The sequence below is a fragment of the Camelina sativa genome, chromosome 10 (assembly GCF_030686135.1).
Source record: "Camelina sativa cultivar CO46 ecotype springtype chromosome 10, ASM3068613v1".
In the NCBI taxonomy this organism is placed as follows: Eukaryota; Viridiplantae; Streptophyta; class Magnoliopsida; order Brassicales; family Brassicaceae; genus Camelina; species Camelina sativa.
The window spans coordinates 23758589-23777903 of NC_141889.1; the positions used below are offsets into that span (position 1 = coordinate 23758589).

General features: G+C 43.1%; 1 protein-coding gene across 1 annotated transcript; it reads right to left on the reverse strand.

The window, feature by feature from the left end:
- Nucleotides 1–12500: 12500 nt before the first annotated feature.
- On the reverse strand, nucleotides 12501–16154 carry LOC104720586 (cyclin-B1-2-like). The gene is made up of 3 exons (XM_019230788.2): nucleotides 15927–16154; nucleotides 15685–15785; nucleotides 12501–15395 (listed from the first exon to the last, which is right to left on the reverse strand). Exons 1-3 carry the CDS (start codon nucleotides 16011–16013, stop codon nucleotides 15203–15205), a joined length of 381 nt encoding a protein of 126 aa, XP_019086333.2. The 5' UTR covers nucleotides 16014–16154; the 3' UTR covers nucleotides 12501–15202.
- Nucleotides 16155–19315: the final 3161 nt, after the last annotated feature.

The window sequence follows — 19315 nt, forward strand, 5'->3', positions numbered from 1 at the left end:
AGACAGCAACCAATCGAGTCCCTAGAACATCCTCCTCTTCATTTCCTTGATTCCACGATCACACTTTGCCTTTACTTGCACCGCAAACACAAATTGAGATGCATCAGTATTTGATAAACACTCAGTGAGGCAAGAGAAACTTCCCCCAAACCCTTCTGGTCGACAAAACACTTAAATATCTCGGTTTAATGGTTTTTCCTAAACCAACCCGGTCCAAATCGATAATTAAATCGAACTGGTCGAACCAGAAGACTTTGGTGTCGACCGACACCCCCTTGGTGTTGATCGACACCCTTACCCAAAACGCACAGTTTTGGTTCACGGGTGTTACAATTCTCCCCCACCAATATAGATTCGTCCTCGAATCTCTAACAACCATCAGCCAAGGACTCCTGTGCAACCGTCTCCACGGCCCGCACTCCTCCGACCGATCTACGAAAGGTCACCTCTAGGCGATAGACTCACGCTCCAAGCATCATTTGCTCTCGACTTTTGGACTCTTCTTTTTACTCACAGGCCTAAATCTTGATTTTTTATTGGCTCCTCATCAGACCGAAGTCTGCATGCCATAATATTGGCTCCTCATCGGGCCTAAGCCCGCATGCCATAATGTATATAAGGGAGTCCAATACTCGTCTCTCGGGTTGCAACCCTACAGCGCGCCCCCAGATCGTCATCCGAAGTCGATATACCAGCCATACTCCCAAGACACAAAGTCTTAGAATATGACGGTACTAGGAGAACCTAAGTCCTCCAAGAGCCGCGAGCAAACAATTCTGAACACGGTTTGTCCTATCCCTATCTCGGTTTTCTTCTCGTGGCTCGCGTAAGACAACACGATGCCCTACCAACCACATATCCCCTCACTGGAATACCTCATGACCACACAAGGATCATCTCTCTGCCCAAAAGGGCCGCCACAAAGGCCAAACAAATGTCCTAAACAGGACCACCACCAAGGCCAAACAAATGTCCTAAACATTACCGCCACCAAGGCCAAACAAATGTCCTAAAAAGGACCGCTACCAAGGCCACTCGTCCCGACGGACCGTCACAAAGACCATCTGTCCCGAAGGACCGCCTCAACAGGCACTCTAGCTAAACAGTCCGCCACAAAGGCTACACTCTAGCTAAACAGTCCGCCACAAAGGCCACAATGGCTAAACAGCCCGCCAAAAAGGCCACACAATGGCTAAACAGCCCGCCACAAAGGCCACAAAATGGCTAAAAAGCCCGCCACAAAGGCCACAGAATGACTAAACAGCCCGCCACAAAGGCCACACAATAACTCGAAGGACCGCCACTCATGACGCAACGACTCAAAAGTCCGCCACTAAGGCCACACAAGCCCCCTCCAAGGCTCTCTACCACTAAAATGGACAAATTCTTACTCACATAAAACTTTCCATTTTTAGCACTTTCCACTTCTGGAAACTTTCCACTTATAGAACTTCCAAAACATGAAACTTTCCTCCAACACACTGCCTCGCGGAAACTTTGTACTCCAAACACCACCTCATCTTGTTACTTAGTCGCACAACCAACCACCCCAAGCGACCAAGTAAACAAGAGAGATGGGCTGGAATACTCCATTCCTGCTCCAGCCACGGATTGCATATGGGACCAGGCTAGGAAAGCTCAAGTCGCGGGTTGCTTCACATACCACTTCTTAAACCTTGCCTTCATCCTCGCCTCAGGCTCCCAATTCTTCTCCTCAACACCATCACAGTCCCAAAGGACTCTCATCAAAGGAATCTTTTTCTTCCGAAGTTCCTTGATCCTCCTCCCGAGAACCTTCACTGGTCTCGCCTCCAAAGTCATGTTAGGCTGAAGATCTTCAGGAATCTTAGCCAACAACTGATCATCCTCGCGGAGACACTTCCGTAACATAGACACATGGAAAACCTTATGGAATGCACGCATAACCTCAGGTAACTCCAATCTATATGCCACTGGTCCAACTCGCTCAATCACTCTGTACGGACCCATATACCTCGGACTCAACTTAGTCTCAGTCAATGACCTGTTCGGACCCCGCAACATGGCCATCTTGAGGTACACTCTATCTCCAACCTGAAACTCAAGATCTCTCCTCCTCCTCCTATTGGCATAACTCCTCTGCCGATCATGAGCTTCCTTCATGTTCAGCTTGAGAACCTGAATCTTCTCCGAAGTCTCCTGAACAAAATCTACCTCGTACATGCTCCTCTCCCCCACCAGAGTTCAGCATAACGGTCTACAACACGACCTCCCATACAAAGCCTCATAAGGTGCCATGCCAATACTCGCCTGGTAACTCTTGTTATAAGCAAATTCTACCAAGCTCAAATGATCTGCCCAATGGCCACCCCAATCCAGCACACACATCCTGAGCAAATCCTCCAACGTTTGGATCGTCCTCTCCGACTGTCCAATGGTCTGGGGATGATAAGCTGTACTCATATGCACCTTAGTGCCCATCTCTGCCTGAAATGCCCTCTAGAACACCGAAGAGAACTTGGAATCCCTATCAGACACAATGCTCGCTGGCACCCCATGCAACCTGACTATCTCCTTCACATACTTCTTAGCCAAGACCGCTGCACCATCAGTCTTCTTAATGGCCAGAAAATGTGCTGACTTAGTCAACCGGTCCACAATGACCCAAATCGCATCAAACGTCCTGGAAACTGGCAAACCCACCACGAAGTCCATAGTAATCATATCCCACTTCCAATCTAGAATGGGAAGACTCTTCAGCAGACCACTTGGTACCTGATGCTCAGCCTTCACTAGCTGACACACATCGCACCTCGCAACCCAACTAGCCACGTCCTTCTTCATCCCGACCCAGTGATTATACCTCTTGATATCACGGTACATCTTAGTTGCTCCTGGATGAATAGAGAACATGCTCGCATGAGTCTCTCTCAGGATCTCCTGCCTCAACTCCTCATCCTTAGGCACTCAAATCCGCCCATGCACCAAGATGGTACCATTAACCGAAACCTGATACTCTCAGTCCTCATCCTTTGAGGCATTCACCAGCCCCAAATCTTTCTCCTGTGCCAACCGCACTCTGCTCAACAAATCTGCTCTATAAGCTGCAACCAAACCCAACGGCTCCTAAGAAACCGCACACAAGCTCAACACACTGATCTCTCCTACCAGAGAATCCATATCCTGCTCCTGAGCCAAAGCCGCCCGCTTCCGACTCAAGGCATCTGCAACCAACTTAGCCTTACCATGATGGTAGGCTATCTCCAGATCATAATCCGCCACCAGCTCCATCCACCGCCTCTGCCTCAAGTTCAGCTCGGGCTGAGTGAATATATACTTCAGGCTCTTATGATCTGTAAACACTTGTACCTTCAAATCTCCAAATCTTCAGGGCAAAAACTACAGCACCCATCTCCAAGTCATGAGTAGGATAGTTGTCCTCATGCTTCTGCAACTGCCGCGAAGCATAGGCAATCACCTTCTCATGCTGCATCAACACACACCCCAAGCCAACTCTGGATGCATCTGTATAAACCACATAGGGTTCTCCCTGCTCAGGCAAAGCCAACACCAGAGCAGTAGTCAACATCTCCTTCAGGCTTGCAAAGCCCTCCTCGCACTCCTGTGACCAGACAAAAGGAACATCCTTCCCCATCAACTTTGTCACAGGACGTGCTCTGCTCGCAAACCCCTGCACAAATCTCCTGTAATACCTGCCAACCCAAGAAAACTCCAGATCTCTGTGGCATTCTGTGGTCTAGGCCAATCCCTGAAAGCCTGAATCTTCTCCGGATCTACAGAAACCCCATCTGCAGACACAATGTGACCCAGAAAACCCATCTCACGCTGCCAGAAACTACACTTGCTCAACTTAGCAAACAACTTCTGCTCACGCAGCTTCTCCAGAACTGCTCTCAAATGCATTTTCCTCAGGACTCTTAGAATAAACCAGGATGTCGTCGATGAAGATGATGACAGACATGTCTGGATACTCCTGAAACATGTTGTTCATCAACCTCATAAACTCTCCTGGCGCATTTGTCAACCCAACGGCATCACCACGAACTCATAAACCCATACCTCGTCCTTCTACTTGACGAACAACACCAACGCTCTCCACGGTCAAGTGATAAGACGTAAGAATCCCCTATTATATTCCTCAACTCTACTAGACTAATAATCAAGTATGCTGACAACAACTCACCACCACCCGCATATCAACACCTCTTGTCCATCCAACAACCTCTAGTAACTTGACTCTTAAGTAAACTTCAACAAGATAGCTTATTACAAAATTAGCTTCTCGCTTAGCAATTCTCCACAGCAAATCATCAATATGAGTGTAATAAAACAAACAAGTATCATACGTTCGCATATTCTGATTCACCGCATCAAATGCTTTGCGAGCCGCCAACTCAAACCACTTGCCTTGTACAAGATACTTTAGAGGAACTCCAGGAATACCCCTACTTCAGTAAACAAGCCAACAAGCCAGTACAAGACAAGAACCTTGAAGTAGTTCATCAAGTAGTACAAGAAGTGGTTCAGAGAACGTCTATTGGACCTAGATCGTATCCAGGTAAGTTCTATTCAATATTTTCGATCCTTGCAGGTTCCACCAACCCCAACAACGGCTAGAAGGCGTTCTCATCAAGAGAGATCAAGTTTGCTTTATATTTTCTTTAATTAGTTTATTTACTTTCCAAAAACAATGGTTTGTGTTTGATTTTATTTGCTTTCCTTTGTCGTATTATTTTGCATTTATTTTCGACCTTAGGGCTAGCTGAAGGACTATTATAAAGTCCCCCTGCAGCAGTTGTACGAATTTCACCTTTGATTATTAATAAAACGTTGAAGTTTCTTTCTTCTTCTCTTTAAGTGTTCTTAAGAGAATAAGCTTGTTCTTTGTCTTGTGTGTGAGATTCCACAAGGCTTAGTTCGTGTACTGTATCAGAGACCAATCACATCTTTGTGGTGTACTTCGCTCCGCCAACACTTCCCCTTTATTGATCCCACACGAGAGAAGCGACCGCCATCGTGTCAGATCTACATCATCGACCATCTTTCCTTCACAAGAGAGGAGAGACCGCCAGCTTGTGAAGCCATCATATCTATCCCGGTATAAGACTCACCACCGAGTCTTCTATCATCTGGTATTAGAGCACAGTTCATGTTGTTCCCTTGCCAGGTTTATCTTTTCCATTTACTCTCATTTGATTTGTAGCTTTTGTTTTATTTTATAAAAAAAAAAAAAAAATCCTAGTTCTTTTTTTTTCCACAGCCGTGTCTCTAAGTTGTTTAGCTTTTTATTTACAAACCTTAAATCAAAAAAAAAAATCGCAATTTGTTTCCTTAAGTCGTCTGTTTCAGTTTCTGTATTAGTTGATGTACTAGTTCATCTCGCAGTAAAAAAAAAAAGTTATTATTATTATTTCGTTTTTCAGCTTTTGTTTCATTGCTTTTATTGTCTAAATACTGCTTATCAATCGTAATATTTCAAAAAAAAAAAGTTAATTTCATTTTTTTTTCTTTTTTCTTTTTCAATTCCTGTGATACGTTGATCCTTTGTTGTTTTTGTCTAAGCGCAGATCTGTTCTAGACAATCACTATGGGAGAAAACGCAGAAATACCCCAAGACACCATGTTGCAAATGATGAGAACCCTAACAGAGCAGTTGAGAGGACTTGGAGATAAGATAGGCCGTTTGGAGAACCCTCAGGCGAGGGTTGACGTTGGACCAGATCCAGAACAAAGGAATGTCCGCGATGTGGAAGACGAATCCATTGACATGGATGATGATGATGATCCACCACCAGACCCATTAAGGCATCAACATCAGCGGAGAGAAGATACTTTGATGCGGAACCGTGCTAGAGAGGTAGAACCACGAGAACAAAATCGAGATGTTAAACTAATACCTCCTACTTTTGCAGGAAAGTCTAACCCGGAGGTTTACATGGACTGGGAGAGACGTATGGAATACATATTCCAATGTTATGGCTATGGAGAAGCCCGAAAGGTAGCCCTTGCATCGGCGCAGCTCACTGACAATGCCTTATCATGGTGGGATAGGACGGTACCCAATAGAAGGAGGCAGCAGTTTGCTACCATCAGTAGTTGGGGAGATATGAAGTACCTTTTAAGGTTGAGGTATGTTCCTGATCATTATCAACGAGACTTACAAAAACGTTTTAGAAAATTGTCTCAGGGAACAAGGACTGTGGATGAGTATTTTGAGGAGTTTGAGAAGCTCATGAACTCCTTGGAGCTGGAAGAATCGAGTGAGTCCCTAATAGCTCAATTCATTGATGGCTTACAAGAGCGTATAGCCCGAAAGGTGGAGATATCGAACTACAACAGCCTACATGAACTACTTCACAAGGCTGTACAAGTGGAGCAGCAAATCCAGCGTAAGATGTCTTTAAGAAACCGTACTAGAAACAACACGCCTTGGAATGCAAGCAACAACCGGAGCATGGACAAAGGCAAGATCGTGGAAAATGACTCTAGGTTCAAGAACAAGTCTAATGAGGCACCTAAAACCTCTAAACCCAAACCAGGTAAGTTCCCTAACACTAGTCAATCTCGTACCCGTGACATTACTTGTTTTAAATGTCAAGGCAGGGGACACATGGCGAGAGAATGTCCGAACCAAAGGGTGATGATTGTCACACCTAGTGGAGACTATGAGTCTCAAGACAAGCAAGATGAGTACCAGACTGATACGGAGAATGACGTGGAGTATCCAGACACAAGAGAACTCCTTGTGATCCAACGTATTCTGAGTGTACTTGTCAACCCCAAGGAGAAAGTTCAAAGGGAAAATATTTTCCATACTCGATGCAAAATCAAGAACAAGGTATGTAATTTGATTATTGATGGAGGTTCTTGTACTAATGTTTCTAGCAAGTATATGGTGGACAGGTTAGGTCTTCAGAAAACAAAGCACCCGAGGCCATACAAACTTAGGTTGCTGAACAATGACACCGAGCTGAATATTGCTGAACAAGTTATTGTATCATTCAGCGTTGGGAAATACCAAGATCAAGTCATTTGTGATGTAGTTCCAATGAGAGCCGGACATCTTCTTCTTGGAAGACCATGGCAGTTTGACCGAGCTACAACTCACGTCGGTCGAACAAACCATTACACTTTCACGCACAATGACCGTAAGTTCAACCTTGCCCCTTTAAGTCCTTCTGAAGTTCATGAGTTGCAAAAACACATGAACAAAGAGGTCGAGGTAAGGACTTCTAACCTTTATTTAAGATCCATTGAGGTTTGTAAAACCATGAGGGCCAAGGGCACCGTGCTACTAATGATGTTCAAAGAATGTTTAAGTACAGGTACAAGTGAGCTTGAACTACCCGCTGAAGTACAAGCTGTACTAAGTCAATACAAGGACGTGTTTCCAGAGGAGATACCACCAGGATTACCCCCTATTTGTGGCATTGAACATCAGATCGATCTTGTACCAGGTTCTGCTCTACCTAACAAACCAGCTTACCGAATGAACCCAGAGGAGTCTAAGGAGTTAGAGAAGCAAGTGCGTGAACTAATGGATAAAGGGTACATCAGAGAGAGTCTCAGCCCGTGTGCGGTACTAGTACTCTTAGTTCCAAAGAAGGATGGTACATGGAGGATGTGTGTAGACTGTCGAGCAATCAACAACATCACCATCAAGTATCGAGATCCCATTCCAAGACTAGACGACATGTTGGACGAGTTAAGTGGTGCAATCGTCTTCTCCAAAATTGACTTAAGGAGCGGCTATAACCAGGTTCGAATGAGGGAAGGAGACGAGTGGAAGACCGCGCTTAAAACCAAGCAAGGTCTCTATGAGTGGCTTGTCATGCCATTTGGGTTAACCAACGCCCCAAGCACCTCTATGCGACTCATGAACCAGGTTCTAAGGTCATTTATTGGTAAATTTGTTGTTGTTTATTTTGATGACATACTTATTTACAGTAAGTGCCATTCTGATCACATTAAACATCTAGGGTTAATTTTGAAAACACTTCGGAAGGAAGGCCTTTATGCTAACCTAAAGAAGTGCTCCTTTTGTACCGATAAGTGTGTCTTCTTAGTTTTTATAGTGAGTAAACAGGGCCTACAGGTGGATGAGGAGAAGATTAAGGCAATAAGAGAATGGCCTACTCCAACTTCGATTGGACACGTTCGCAGCTTTCATGGTCTCGCGAGCTTCTACAGGAGGTTTGTGAGGGATTTTAGTACAGTGGCTGCACCAATGACTGCCGTGATCAAGAAAAACGTGCCTTTCTCATAGGGAGAAGCTCAAGAAAAGTCCTTCAACATATTGAAAGAGAGGCTCACACAAGCACCAGTATTAGCCCTTTCAGATTTTGAAGTTATGTTTGAAGTAGAGTGTGATGCATCAGGTTTGGGAATTGGAGCTGTACTACATCAGATGAAAAGACCCGTGGCTTTCTTCAGTGAGAAGTTGAGTGGACCTACGTTGAACTATCCGACCTACGACAAGGAGCTTTATGCCTTAGGTCGAGCACTGGAAACGTGGCAACATTACTTGTTATCCAAGGAATTCATCATTCACACCGATCATGAAACCCTCAAGCACCTCAAGGGTCAGACTTCACTTAAGAGGAGACATGCGAAGTGGTTGGAGTTCATTGAGACGTTCCCATATGTGATAAAGTATAAGAAGGGCAAAGAGAACGTGGTTGCTGATGCTTTGTCAAGGAGGCATGCTCTTATAGCTACTATGGAGGCTAAAGTAATGGGTTTTGAGCATATCAAAGAGTTGTACAAAGATGATCCAGAATTAGGAGAGTGCTACAAGGAGTATGGCAAAGGAGCATATCAAGAATTCTACTTGCAAGATGGGTTTCTATTTAGAGACAAGCGGTTGTGTATTCCTCAAGGCTCCATGCGAGAATTGATACTTACTGAAGCACATGGTGGAGGTTTGATGGGTCACTTTGGTGTCGACAAGACCTTGGCCGTTGTAATGGAACACTTCTTTTGGCCCCATCTGAAGAAACATGTTGAGAGATTTTGTGCCCGATGCATTGTTTGTCACAAAGCAAAATCCAGGTTACATCCTCATGGTCTTTACTTACCATTACCTATTCCTAACGCCCCTTGGGTAGATATTTCTATGGACTTTGTCTTAGGATTGCCAAAGATTAAACACAAGGATTCAATCTTTGTTGTTGTGGACCGGTTCTCCAAGATGGCACACTTCATCCCATGTGACAAGACCAATGATGCGACTCAAACCGCAAATTTGTTCTTCAAGGAAGTGGTGCGTCTCCATGGAATCCCAAGGACAATAGTCTCTGATCGTGACACCAAGTTTTTGAGTCACTTTTGGAAGACACTTTGGAGAAAGTTAGGTACCAAGCTTCTATTCTCTACAACTTGTCATCCCCAAACGGATGGACAAACTGAAGTGGTAAACCGAACTCTCTCTACTTTACTTAGAGCCACTCTTGGTAAAAATATGGCAACATGGGTTGATTGTATTCCTTTTATTGAATTTGATTATAATCGTGCTGTCCACTCGGCTACAAAACTATCTCCTTTCGAGATGTCTATGGAATTAACCCTTTGTCTCCATTAGATTTAGCACCATTGCCTCAGATAGAACAGGTTTGCCAAGATGGGCTAAGAAGAGGAGAAATCATCAAGAAGTTACATGACAAGGCCAAAGCAAATTTGGAAAAGAAGAATGCCGAAAACAAACGCAAGGCTGATTGGGGAAGAAAGGAGATGTTGTTCAAACCGGGAGATTGGGTTTGGTTGCATATGAGGCCTGAGAGATTTCTAACACGACGGTCCATTTAAATTTCTTGATAAGATCAATGACAATGCCTACCGTTTGGAGCTACCAAATAAGGTAAAAATTTCTCACACTTTTAATGTAGCTGACTTAACCGCTTATGATCCAGGAGATTCAGTTTTGAGGACAAAACCTTCTGAAGAGGGAGAGAATGATGCGGACATCGATCCTACAAACCAAACCGTTGAACCAGATCCTGTACCACATCCTGTACCAGAAGTACGAGAAGGCCCTATGACACGATCAAAGGCTAAACAGCTAAGGACGAGGTTTAACCTAGCCATTCAAGACATCGTAAGCTCCCTAGAGCTGAAGGAGGTCAACTGGTCTGTACCACCATCATGCCACCATAATGGACATGATCACATTATCGAGGAAGAGCTTGCTGAAGCCTTCACCCAAATGAGCCTTGATCAGACCAGTTACCCAGGTATGAAACCTCTTTTGGCAGGTCAAGGAACCTCAAGAATCCAAGAGAAGACATTGGAGCTGCAAGAGACGTGTGATACAAGCTACACCTCCGATCAAGATAGTGAAGATCAAGACCAAGATATAGAGGACATGAACGAGCATCAAGAGGCTGATCAAGATACTCTAGAGGAACTCCTGGAAGACCCTTACTTCAGTAAACAAGCCAACAAGCCAGTACAAGACAAGAACCCTGAAGTAGTTCATCAAGTAGTACAAGAAGTAGTTCAGAGAACGTCTATTGGACCTAGATCGTATCCAGGTAAGTTCTATTCAATATTTTCGATCCTTGCAGGTTCCACCAACCCCAACAACGGCTAGAAGGCGTGCTCATCAAGAGAGATCAAGTTTGCTTTATATTTTCTTTAATTAGTTTATTTACTTTCCAAAAACAATGGTTTGTGTTTGATTTTATTTGCTTTCCTTTGTTGTATTATTTTGCATTTATTTTCGACCTTAGGGCTAGCTAAAGGACTATTATAAAGTCCCCCTGAAACAGTTGTACGAATTTCACCTTTGATTATTAATAAAACGCTGAATTTTCTTTCTTCTTCTCTTTAAGTGTTCTTAAGAGAATAAGCTTGTTCTTTGTCTTGTGTGTGAGATTCCACAAGGCTTAGTTCGTGTACTATATCAGAGACCAATCACATCTCTGTGGTGTACTTCGCTCCGCCAACACTTCCCCTTTATCGATCCCACACGAGAGAAGCGACCGCCATCGTGTCAGATCTACATCATCGACCATCTTTCCTTCACAAGAGAGAAGCGATCGCCAGCTTGTGAAGCCATCATATCTATCCCCGTATAAGACTCACCACCGATTCTTGTATCACACGTCTTAGGCATTGATTGCTCCCAACTTTCCACCCTTAGGTCGCAACCTTCGAGCCATACCGATCTCACTCTCAGACCACCGTCTTCGAGTTATACCGTCTCACTCTTGGACCATAATCCTCAATATCTCGGTATCAGAGGAACTAATTATCCCCTCAGGAGAACATCATCCCCTCTGCCACTCTCGGAGCCCACACCCCCTCGAGCTATCGGTATTCTGTGAAAACCACCATCCCTTCAGGAGCAACAATCCTTAACGACTATAAACATCTTTTGACCAAAAGTACCTCATGTGGTCTGAGTATAACATTGCAATGTTACACCTACCTACTCAACTTCTAACATCCAACTGGATTAACCACCAAACAGCAAAATATCTGCTGCAAAAACATATGTCCACCTATTTGCCTGATAGTAAGATTTTACTTCTCTACTGAAGTTCAATTCCCTAAGCACTTAAATTGTCATTGTAGTACAAAGGGTGTCAAACCAAATGGGTGAGCTATTAACCACAAAAGATGCAATCAAATCTAGCTAAGTCAAGCGAACCTTAGTTTTGATTTTCTAACAACCTAAGTGAGCAAGCAACAAAAGAAAAGGAGAACTAATAGCAAAACTAAGCAGTGACTAACAAAGCTAAGCAGTGACTAACAAAAGCTAAGCAGTGACTAACAAAAGTAAGCAGTGACTAACAAAGCTAAGCAGTGACTAACAAAAGTAAGCAGTGACTAACAAAGCTAAGCAGTGACTAACAAAAGTAAGCAAAGCTAAGCGAAACAAGCAAAATGTAAACTGATGCAAACAGATGATAAAAGAGAGCTCGTGAGGCTGGGTATCAATGATCCATGAAGTAACTTAGTCTTAATACAAAGATTCGATAAAACTTTAAACAAAGCTATCCCTAGACGAGAGATTCAACAACAGGTCAATGCACTCTCGTGACAGAGACCCTCAAGCCAAGTTACCTCCAGACCTAAATCTCTTTAGCGAAGCATAACAAGGCAGGCATTAACAACCAATCAATCAATGTCAATAAACACCCTAGACAACTAATCTCTTAGGCTAGGCACGTAAATCTCCGGTATTAGCTAGATCAGACATTTCACCGAGCCCTCTCGGGTGGAAATGCCTCGGGTCAAGCTTCAGATGATCAGAAAGAAGCTAGCATGAAGAACACTAATCCAGAAGGGATCTAAAAGATTTAAACATCAAAACCCTAGAAAAGACTAAGAAAACCTCATGGATCTCACCCAACCTCAAGAACTCTAAGAACACTACTCAGAAATCATGAAGCTCAAGAACCCAAACCCAGAAAATTCAATAAGCAACATTATGAAAAGAGATTAAAGAGATATTAACAAGATTATATAAACTAAAGCATAAAAGAGAGATGTAAAACTATAAAAACTTGAAAGATTAAAAGAGAATTCGAATTACAAAGCCTTAAACACGTTTTGTTTCTTGAGAGAAGTTCTAGAAAATAGCTCAAAAGGATCCTCTCAAGTCTAAACAAATGAGACATATTTATACTAAGCTTGTGAAAACCCTAGTCAAAGTCAACGATTTTTAAGTCGGTTGATGCTTAGCACGATCTCGGTCTCCTCTGCTTCCAACAGCTCGATCGAGCTATGCTTTCTCCTCTTGTCCAGCTTTGGTTTCGCGTTCCACTTCAGCTCGATCGAGCTCTTCTTTTTCTCAGACAGCTCGACCGTCCTTTCTTTCAATCAGCTCGATCGAGCTCTGCCTCCTGTGTCAGTCGCTCCGCCTTGTCTTCTGCTCTGCATGCGTTAGGCTAGATTCCGCTTCAGTTGGTCATTCTGCCTTGGTTCGACTTCCTCTGCTTCACTTCGTCTTCCCAGCTCGATCGAGCTCTCTTTCGCCTTGCACTCTGCTCAGCTTCGTGTTCCCAAAAGCTCTCCAAAACCTGATAACAACTCCATATGCAACAATGTATGCAATGCTAATGGAAAACTACTAAGTGAGTGAATTTATGCAAGAATGAGACGCAAATGCTACAAACACAGGATGAAATGATGCTAAAGTGAATGCAAATGAGGATCTAAAACAAGTAAAATGCAGATACATCACTGCCCTTCTAGGCTCGATACCTCTCGAGAAAAATCTCATACCGCTCATCTACAACTGTTCCATCCTCCTAACAATAAATGGATAGACCTCAACATCCGCAGCCCTCGGCTGCACCCTGCCACATGCGGTACACTAGAGCCTGCACTGGTACCCCTCTCGGTAACCGCTCCCACAGCACGCCAACAGATATGCCAAGTGATCATCTCGACCCTGGGCTCCACCTGCTGTAACCCCACACTTGGGTTCCCAGCACCCCCGGCACGTTCACCGGCTAACCCCTCTGGTCACTCCTGATAAGCTTGCAATCCTACGACATACCTCCTCGTGGAACTCTGGACCACACACTCGCTGGCCTCGGAAACCCGTCCGGCCACGACCACGTCCACGACCAACAACTCAAACACCTTTAACCACTACACTTCCAAGAACAGAGGCTAACAAGCAATCTTAACATAACACAAACCACAAAAACATAAACTCACCGTGGAATCACATTGTATGCTCGAAGAGGATGTTCTAGGACTTCATGACACACACAATTGACTAACTCACATAATCAATGAATACATGCAATCTCAAACATCACAACAGAAACCTAGTGAACCCAAACCTAGAACCGTAAGGGCTTTGATACCAAACTGAAACGACCTGACTCGTTTTGTTTTTTAAAAAATAAATAATAAATAATAAACTACAACTAGTGGTCCCATACCCACTAGCCACCTAACCACAATCACAATCAACAACGGAATAACTAATACAAATATCCAATAAATATTCAATAATAATAAATAACCAATATCCAATGTCAAACAACAAGAAACAAGGAACCGGCAACCTAGCAAGTTCTAAAGACCCAACTCTAGCAACCTAACAACGTCAGACAGCAACCAATCGAGTCCCTAGAACATCCTCCTCTTCATTACCTTGTTTCCACGATCACACTTTGCCTTTACCTACACCGCAAACACAAATTGAGATGCATGAGTATTTGATAAACACTCAGTGAGGCAATCCTCCCATCTACTGGGCTATACACACAAGCGACAGTGATTCCAATGTTCTAAACAATTAACTATCAAAACACACAAACCAGGAAAAACGAACATCGTCTCGCTGGAAGGGAGGTGTCGACCGATACCTCCCTTCCAGCGAGACGGACACTGACATTGGTGTCGACTGACACTACCCCACAGTGTCGATCGATGCCCATTTTGCTGGTGTCGACCGACACCAAGTGGTGTCGATCGACACTCCACCTCCAACTGTGATCCGCACGTAGCCGAAAGTCGAATCTCGCTTCCCAATCTCCTCCAAACCATCCAAAGCTCAAAACTCATGCCGGAAACATCATTAGGAACCTGTATAATCCAATCCCCAGCAAGAAAACACACAAAACAACAACAAACAAGCAAGAACAAGGAAATCAAGGGCTTAGATTAGCTATGGTCATGCACTCACCTCTTTGCAGGAAGATTCAGACCAAGAGCATCGAATCCAACCCTCCTAGCAAGCTTCTAGATCATTCCCAGCCTTGGATCTCTCAAGAACAGCAAGGAATCTCACCAATCTCACCAAAAATCTCAAGAACTCTCTTTTTCTTCTTTTTCTCTCAAAAGCGTTAAACGGCGACAAGAGAAACTTCCCCCAAACCCTTCTGGTCGTCAAAACACTTAAATATCTCGGTTTAATGGTTTTTCCTAAACCAACCCGGTCCAAATCGATAATTAAATCGAACTGGTCGAATCAGAAAACATTGGTGTCGACCGACACCCCCTTGGTGTCGATTAACACCCTTACCCAAAACGCACAGTTTTGGTTCACGGGTGTTACACCGAACTTCCATGCCGTGGTGAAAGTCTATTGGTTTGCGCCTCTCGGATTCACGAGGATCTGCGGATTAGATACCATTATTAGAACAATCAGAAGAACAATAAATGATGAAAACTAGGGAAAATAAAGAAAAGCTGAAACACTTTTCTCCTAGTACGAACTGAGTAATTCTATAGTCACTTAGTGATTGTAGGAGTAGACGACCAGTAGAGGACCAGTAGATGAAGTTGTAAGGCACAACCAAAATGGAATAGAGCTGTAAAAGAACAATTTTCCATTCAAGTAATCCTCAAAACCAAATTCATTTATAGCTCCTGTGTAGACTTCAAGGCCAAGCATTGACGACGGAATTAGTCCCGGAGGTCTCTGAAACCTGAATACTCCATAGAGCAAAACAAAAAAGATAAAATATTCACTTCACCATAGGAAGTTGAGGCAGCTCTATGTGAATACCAAAAATCTAAAAGTCTTCAAATCTAAAAAAGTGTCCACTCTGCGGTTTATGATTCCAAGTTCTGATATAATAACCAATTATGATGATTCATCATCTAAACATTTCTGAAGACAATACTTGAAAATTCAGAACAGCCATATTAACAATATTTCAATCTTAACAGTAATCTATAGAACCTATATAATGCTACTGGTTAAAAGATCCATACCTAGAAAGGATTTGCCTATCAAGATCCATCTTCAAAGGAAGAGCAGCTCCATAAGTATGCATAATCACTTTCCTCTTCATTTCTTCTTCTGATTTCTTTCCCTGAAACAAAACAAACCCTAATTTCAGAAATTCAAACAACAGAGTTCTCAAATTTACAAAGAAATGAACCAAATCAAACACACTAATTTTCGTTTCTTAGCCTAATTTTTGTTCACTTCCTTCAATGTTGAAATTGCTTACAGATTCGTAGGCTGAATCGAGAGGGTGAGATCCGATGATATCGCTCTTAACGCCGTGAAGACCAAAGCGAAGAGCATCGTTCTTCATGCCTTCGACCTCATGAGCTATCTTCCTTTGCGATTTCCATTACTCCTCTCTTGTTTTCTTCCTTCGCCAGTGTTACTTCTCGGCTACTTTGTGGTCAAGTAAGCAAAATCAGAGAGAAAGAAGAAGGAGAATGAAAATTTTGGTAAGTATTATTTAATGAAGGACTCTTAAATGTATAATGGTTTTAAGTAAAGCTCAAAATACAAAGCCCATTAAGCCCATTATGAAAATAAATAAGGTTGATTCAGTGAGCACGACAGAAGTACATTGGGATGACTATAGAAGGATTTGACATTTTTTATTTTTTACTTGAAACTGGTTACAAACAAAGGTGCCTCCTATAACGAGTAACACCTACATAAAGGAGGAGGAAATATATCAACAGTCTTAATGGAAAACACCAAACCATGTAACGAGGAGAGTAGGAGCTGGAGGCAAAATTCGTTGGTTGAGCGTTAGGGGACCCAAATGCAGTCTGATGGTGTTCTTAATTTCTATGAGCAGAAGAGAGGCAGGACGAGATGTGGCATTGTGAAGCCTGAAATTTTGTTCCCTCCAGAGAGCATACACTGAGGCTTGATGAGCTAAACGCAAAATCATAACTATATTCTTGTCTCTCGAAGGGTTCTTCAACCATCTACCTCTAGCCTCAAAATCCACCGGAGGGGATATACGAGCTCGTGTAGTAAAGTAAGTCCAAACCTCTGTGGCGTAAGAGCAGTCAAAGAACAGATGCTAGCGAGTTTCATCATGGTTATTTATAAGTTAGGAATGAATGATATGACATATTCTTATTATGATTCTCAATTGATATTATTGGTTTAATAGTGTACATTTAAAACTAATAAGATATAACCAAATATGTAATCGTTTATTAAACGCAAAATTAGATATTTCTTAAGATGTATTCATTTGAATTAGTTGCTATATTATAGGGATGTGATTAAGAGGGTGTGATTACATAATTTGGGTTATAAATTCTTTTTGTCAAACTCAGCCCTAAAAATTTGGCATGCAAATTAGATATTTCCTAAGATACAATGGGCATTAACTGTCATTAATTGGATGTAAACAAGTACGCTATATATATATATAGATTCAATTCAACTACAAGCACCTCTAAACCATTACAATATCATATCAACAAAATAATAGACCCTTGGTGTACCACGGGGTAAAACCTAGTCATATAATATTAAAAGTTTAACTTTATCTTATATATAGTTGTCGGATCAATTGGTTACATCATATGCTTTAATTATTAGAGGTTTTGAGTTCGAACCATGAGCATTGGCTTTTTAAATGTTTTTTAATTGACAATGACATTTATTTTAAAAAAAATGGGTAAGATTGTTTCAGTTTGGTATGAGAGTCGAATCCAGACGAGTATAGAGCCGAGTGGACTCACACTGTAGGGGGTGACGGTCTTGGTGCGTAACGAAGACGTTCCGATCTGTTAGTGAGGATGAATTGTGACACCCCGGTTTCAGAGACTTGCGCAGAGGTTTAAAAGAATTGATTTGGCCCTACAAATCATCACATGATTTTCCCTGTGTTTTGTCCTCACTCGCACTGTTCCGACGATCACTTCCCAGAAAGTCCTCCATCCTGAGATTACTCCAGCATAAACATGCTTAACTGTAGAGTTCTCTCAGAACTCTTAACCGAAAAGATAAATGCACTTTAGTGACATAGGTGGCCAAATCAATTCATTTAAACCCCTCCGCAAAAAAGGGTGTAACAATTCATCCCCACTAACAGATCGTAACGTCCATGTTGCGCACCAAGATCGTCACCCCCGACCGTGTGAGCCCATTCGGCTCCACACTCATCTGGGTTCGGCGCTGATACTATTTGTAACGCTCTGACCGCCAGCTCTCAGTGGGCCCCATGTTCCCTCTGGGCCCATGGGATCACCTTTCTTTATGGGCCTCACGACCTCTAACTAGGCCCATGATACACTGAGATGAGATTTTGCAAACATTTGGCACAGATAACACATTATTAATAGCAAGTTGACCAGAAGGAGTAGAGAGCAAAGCGGAACCAGTATGTGAAATTGGTATTCTGGAACCATCTGCGATGGTGACTTCCTCACCACCAGTGTAAGGTTGAAGAACCGACAGATTGGCCAGATCCGACATCAAGTGATGTGTTGCCGCGGAGTCCATGATCCAGTTGCCCAGGTTGTAAGGCGGAGCCATAGCAACATTTGCTTGCGGTTGCCACATTGTCATGGGAGAAGAGGGTGGACCATCGGACGTATTATAGCCACCATGAGATGGATAATATCCACCACCAGTCTGAAGCTTTGAACACCGACGTGCGATATGGCCATAGACGCCACAAATTTGACACCTACCCTGATAGCCTCGACCTGTACCACGAGAGGAGTTGTTATGTTGTTATCCCTGCGATCCAGGTCGTGGCTGGTAACCTGTGTGATGGTTGAAACCAGAAGCTTTAGAAGAGACTACATGTGCAGTCGCCGGAACAGAGGTGGCGAGATTAACCATGTTTTGAAGTTTTAGTTCATGGTTAATCAGTTTTTCATGCACCTCGGTGATTTTCGGAGCAGTATCACTGTAACATCCGCGGACCGGATATTGCATTTTTGGAGTGGGTGTCTACCGACACCATGGGTGTGTCGATCGACACCAATATTTCTGGGTTTGACAAGTTTGTTTTAATTCGCGATTCTGGTTTGGTTTGGCTTAATTGAGTTATCTAAACCTAATATATAAGTGGGAAGCGACGAATTGAGGGTTTAGAAAGTGTTTATGTCGTTGTTTGCAGAAGAAAGAGAGAAAAGAGAGAGTTTGTGAGTTGTGAGGTTTTTTGGCTTCTTTTTGGTGAGATATGTAGCTGTAGAAGGGAGAGTTGTTGCTGGGAATGAAGGAGAAGCTTCTTGAGGTGTTGTTTCCATCGTTTTTCAACCAAATCTTCCTGCAAAAGAGGTGAGTGCTTGACCATGGCTGATCTAAGCCTGAGATCTCTTTTGTTTGGTTGTTCTTTGTTTATTTGTGGCGTTTGCTTGCTTGCATTTGTTGTTTTCGTGTTTCCCATAGGTTCGTGAGGTGTTTGGGAGAGTTTGGGACGGTTTCGGGATGATTTGAAACGGAGGATCGACGTTCGGATTCGTGCAGTTCGCGTTTTCAAAAGCAGTGTCTATCGACACCAGTTGTGCTAGCGTCGATCGACACCAATCTTATCCGATGTTGAGTTTTGCCTTGTTTGATGTGTTGATTGTGTTTATTTCTTTAGATTAACAATGGAATCTCAGTTGCTTGTGTGTATAGCCC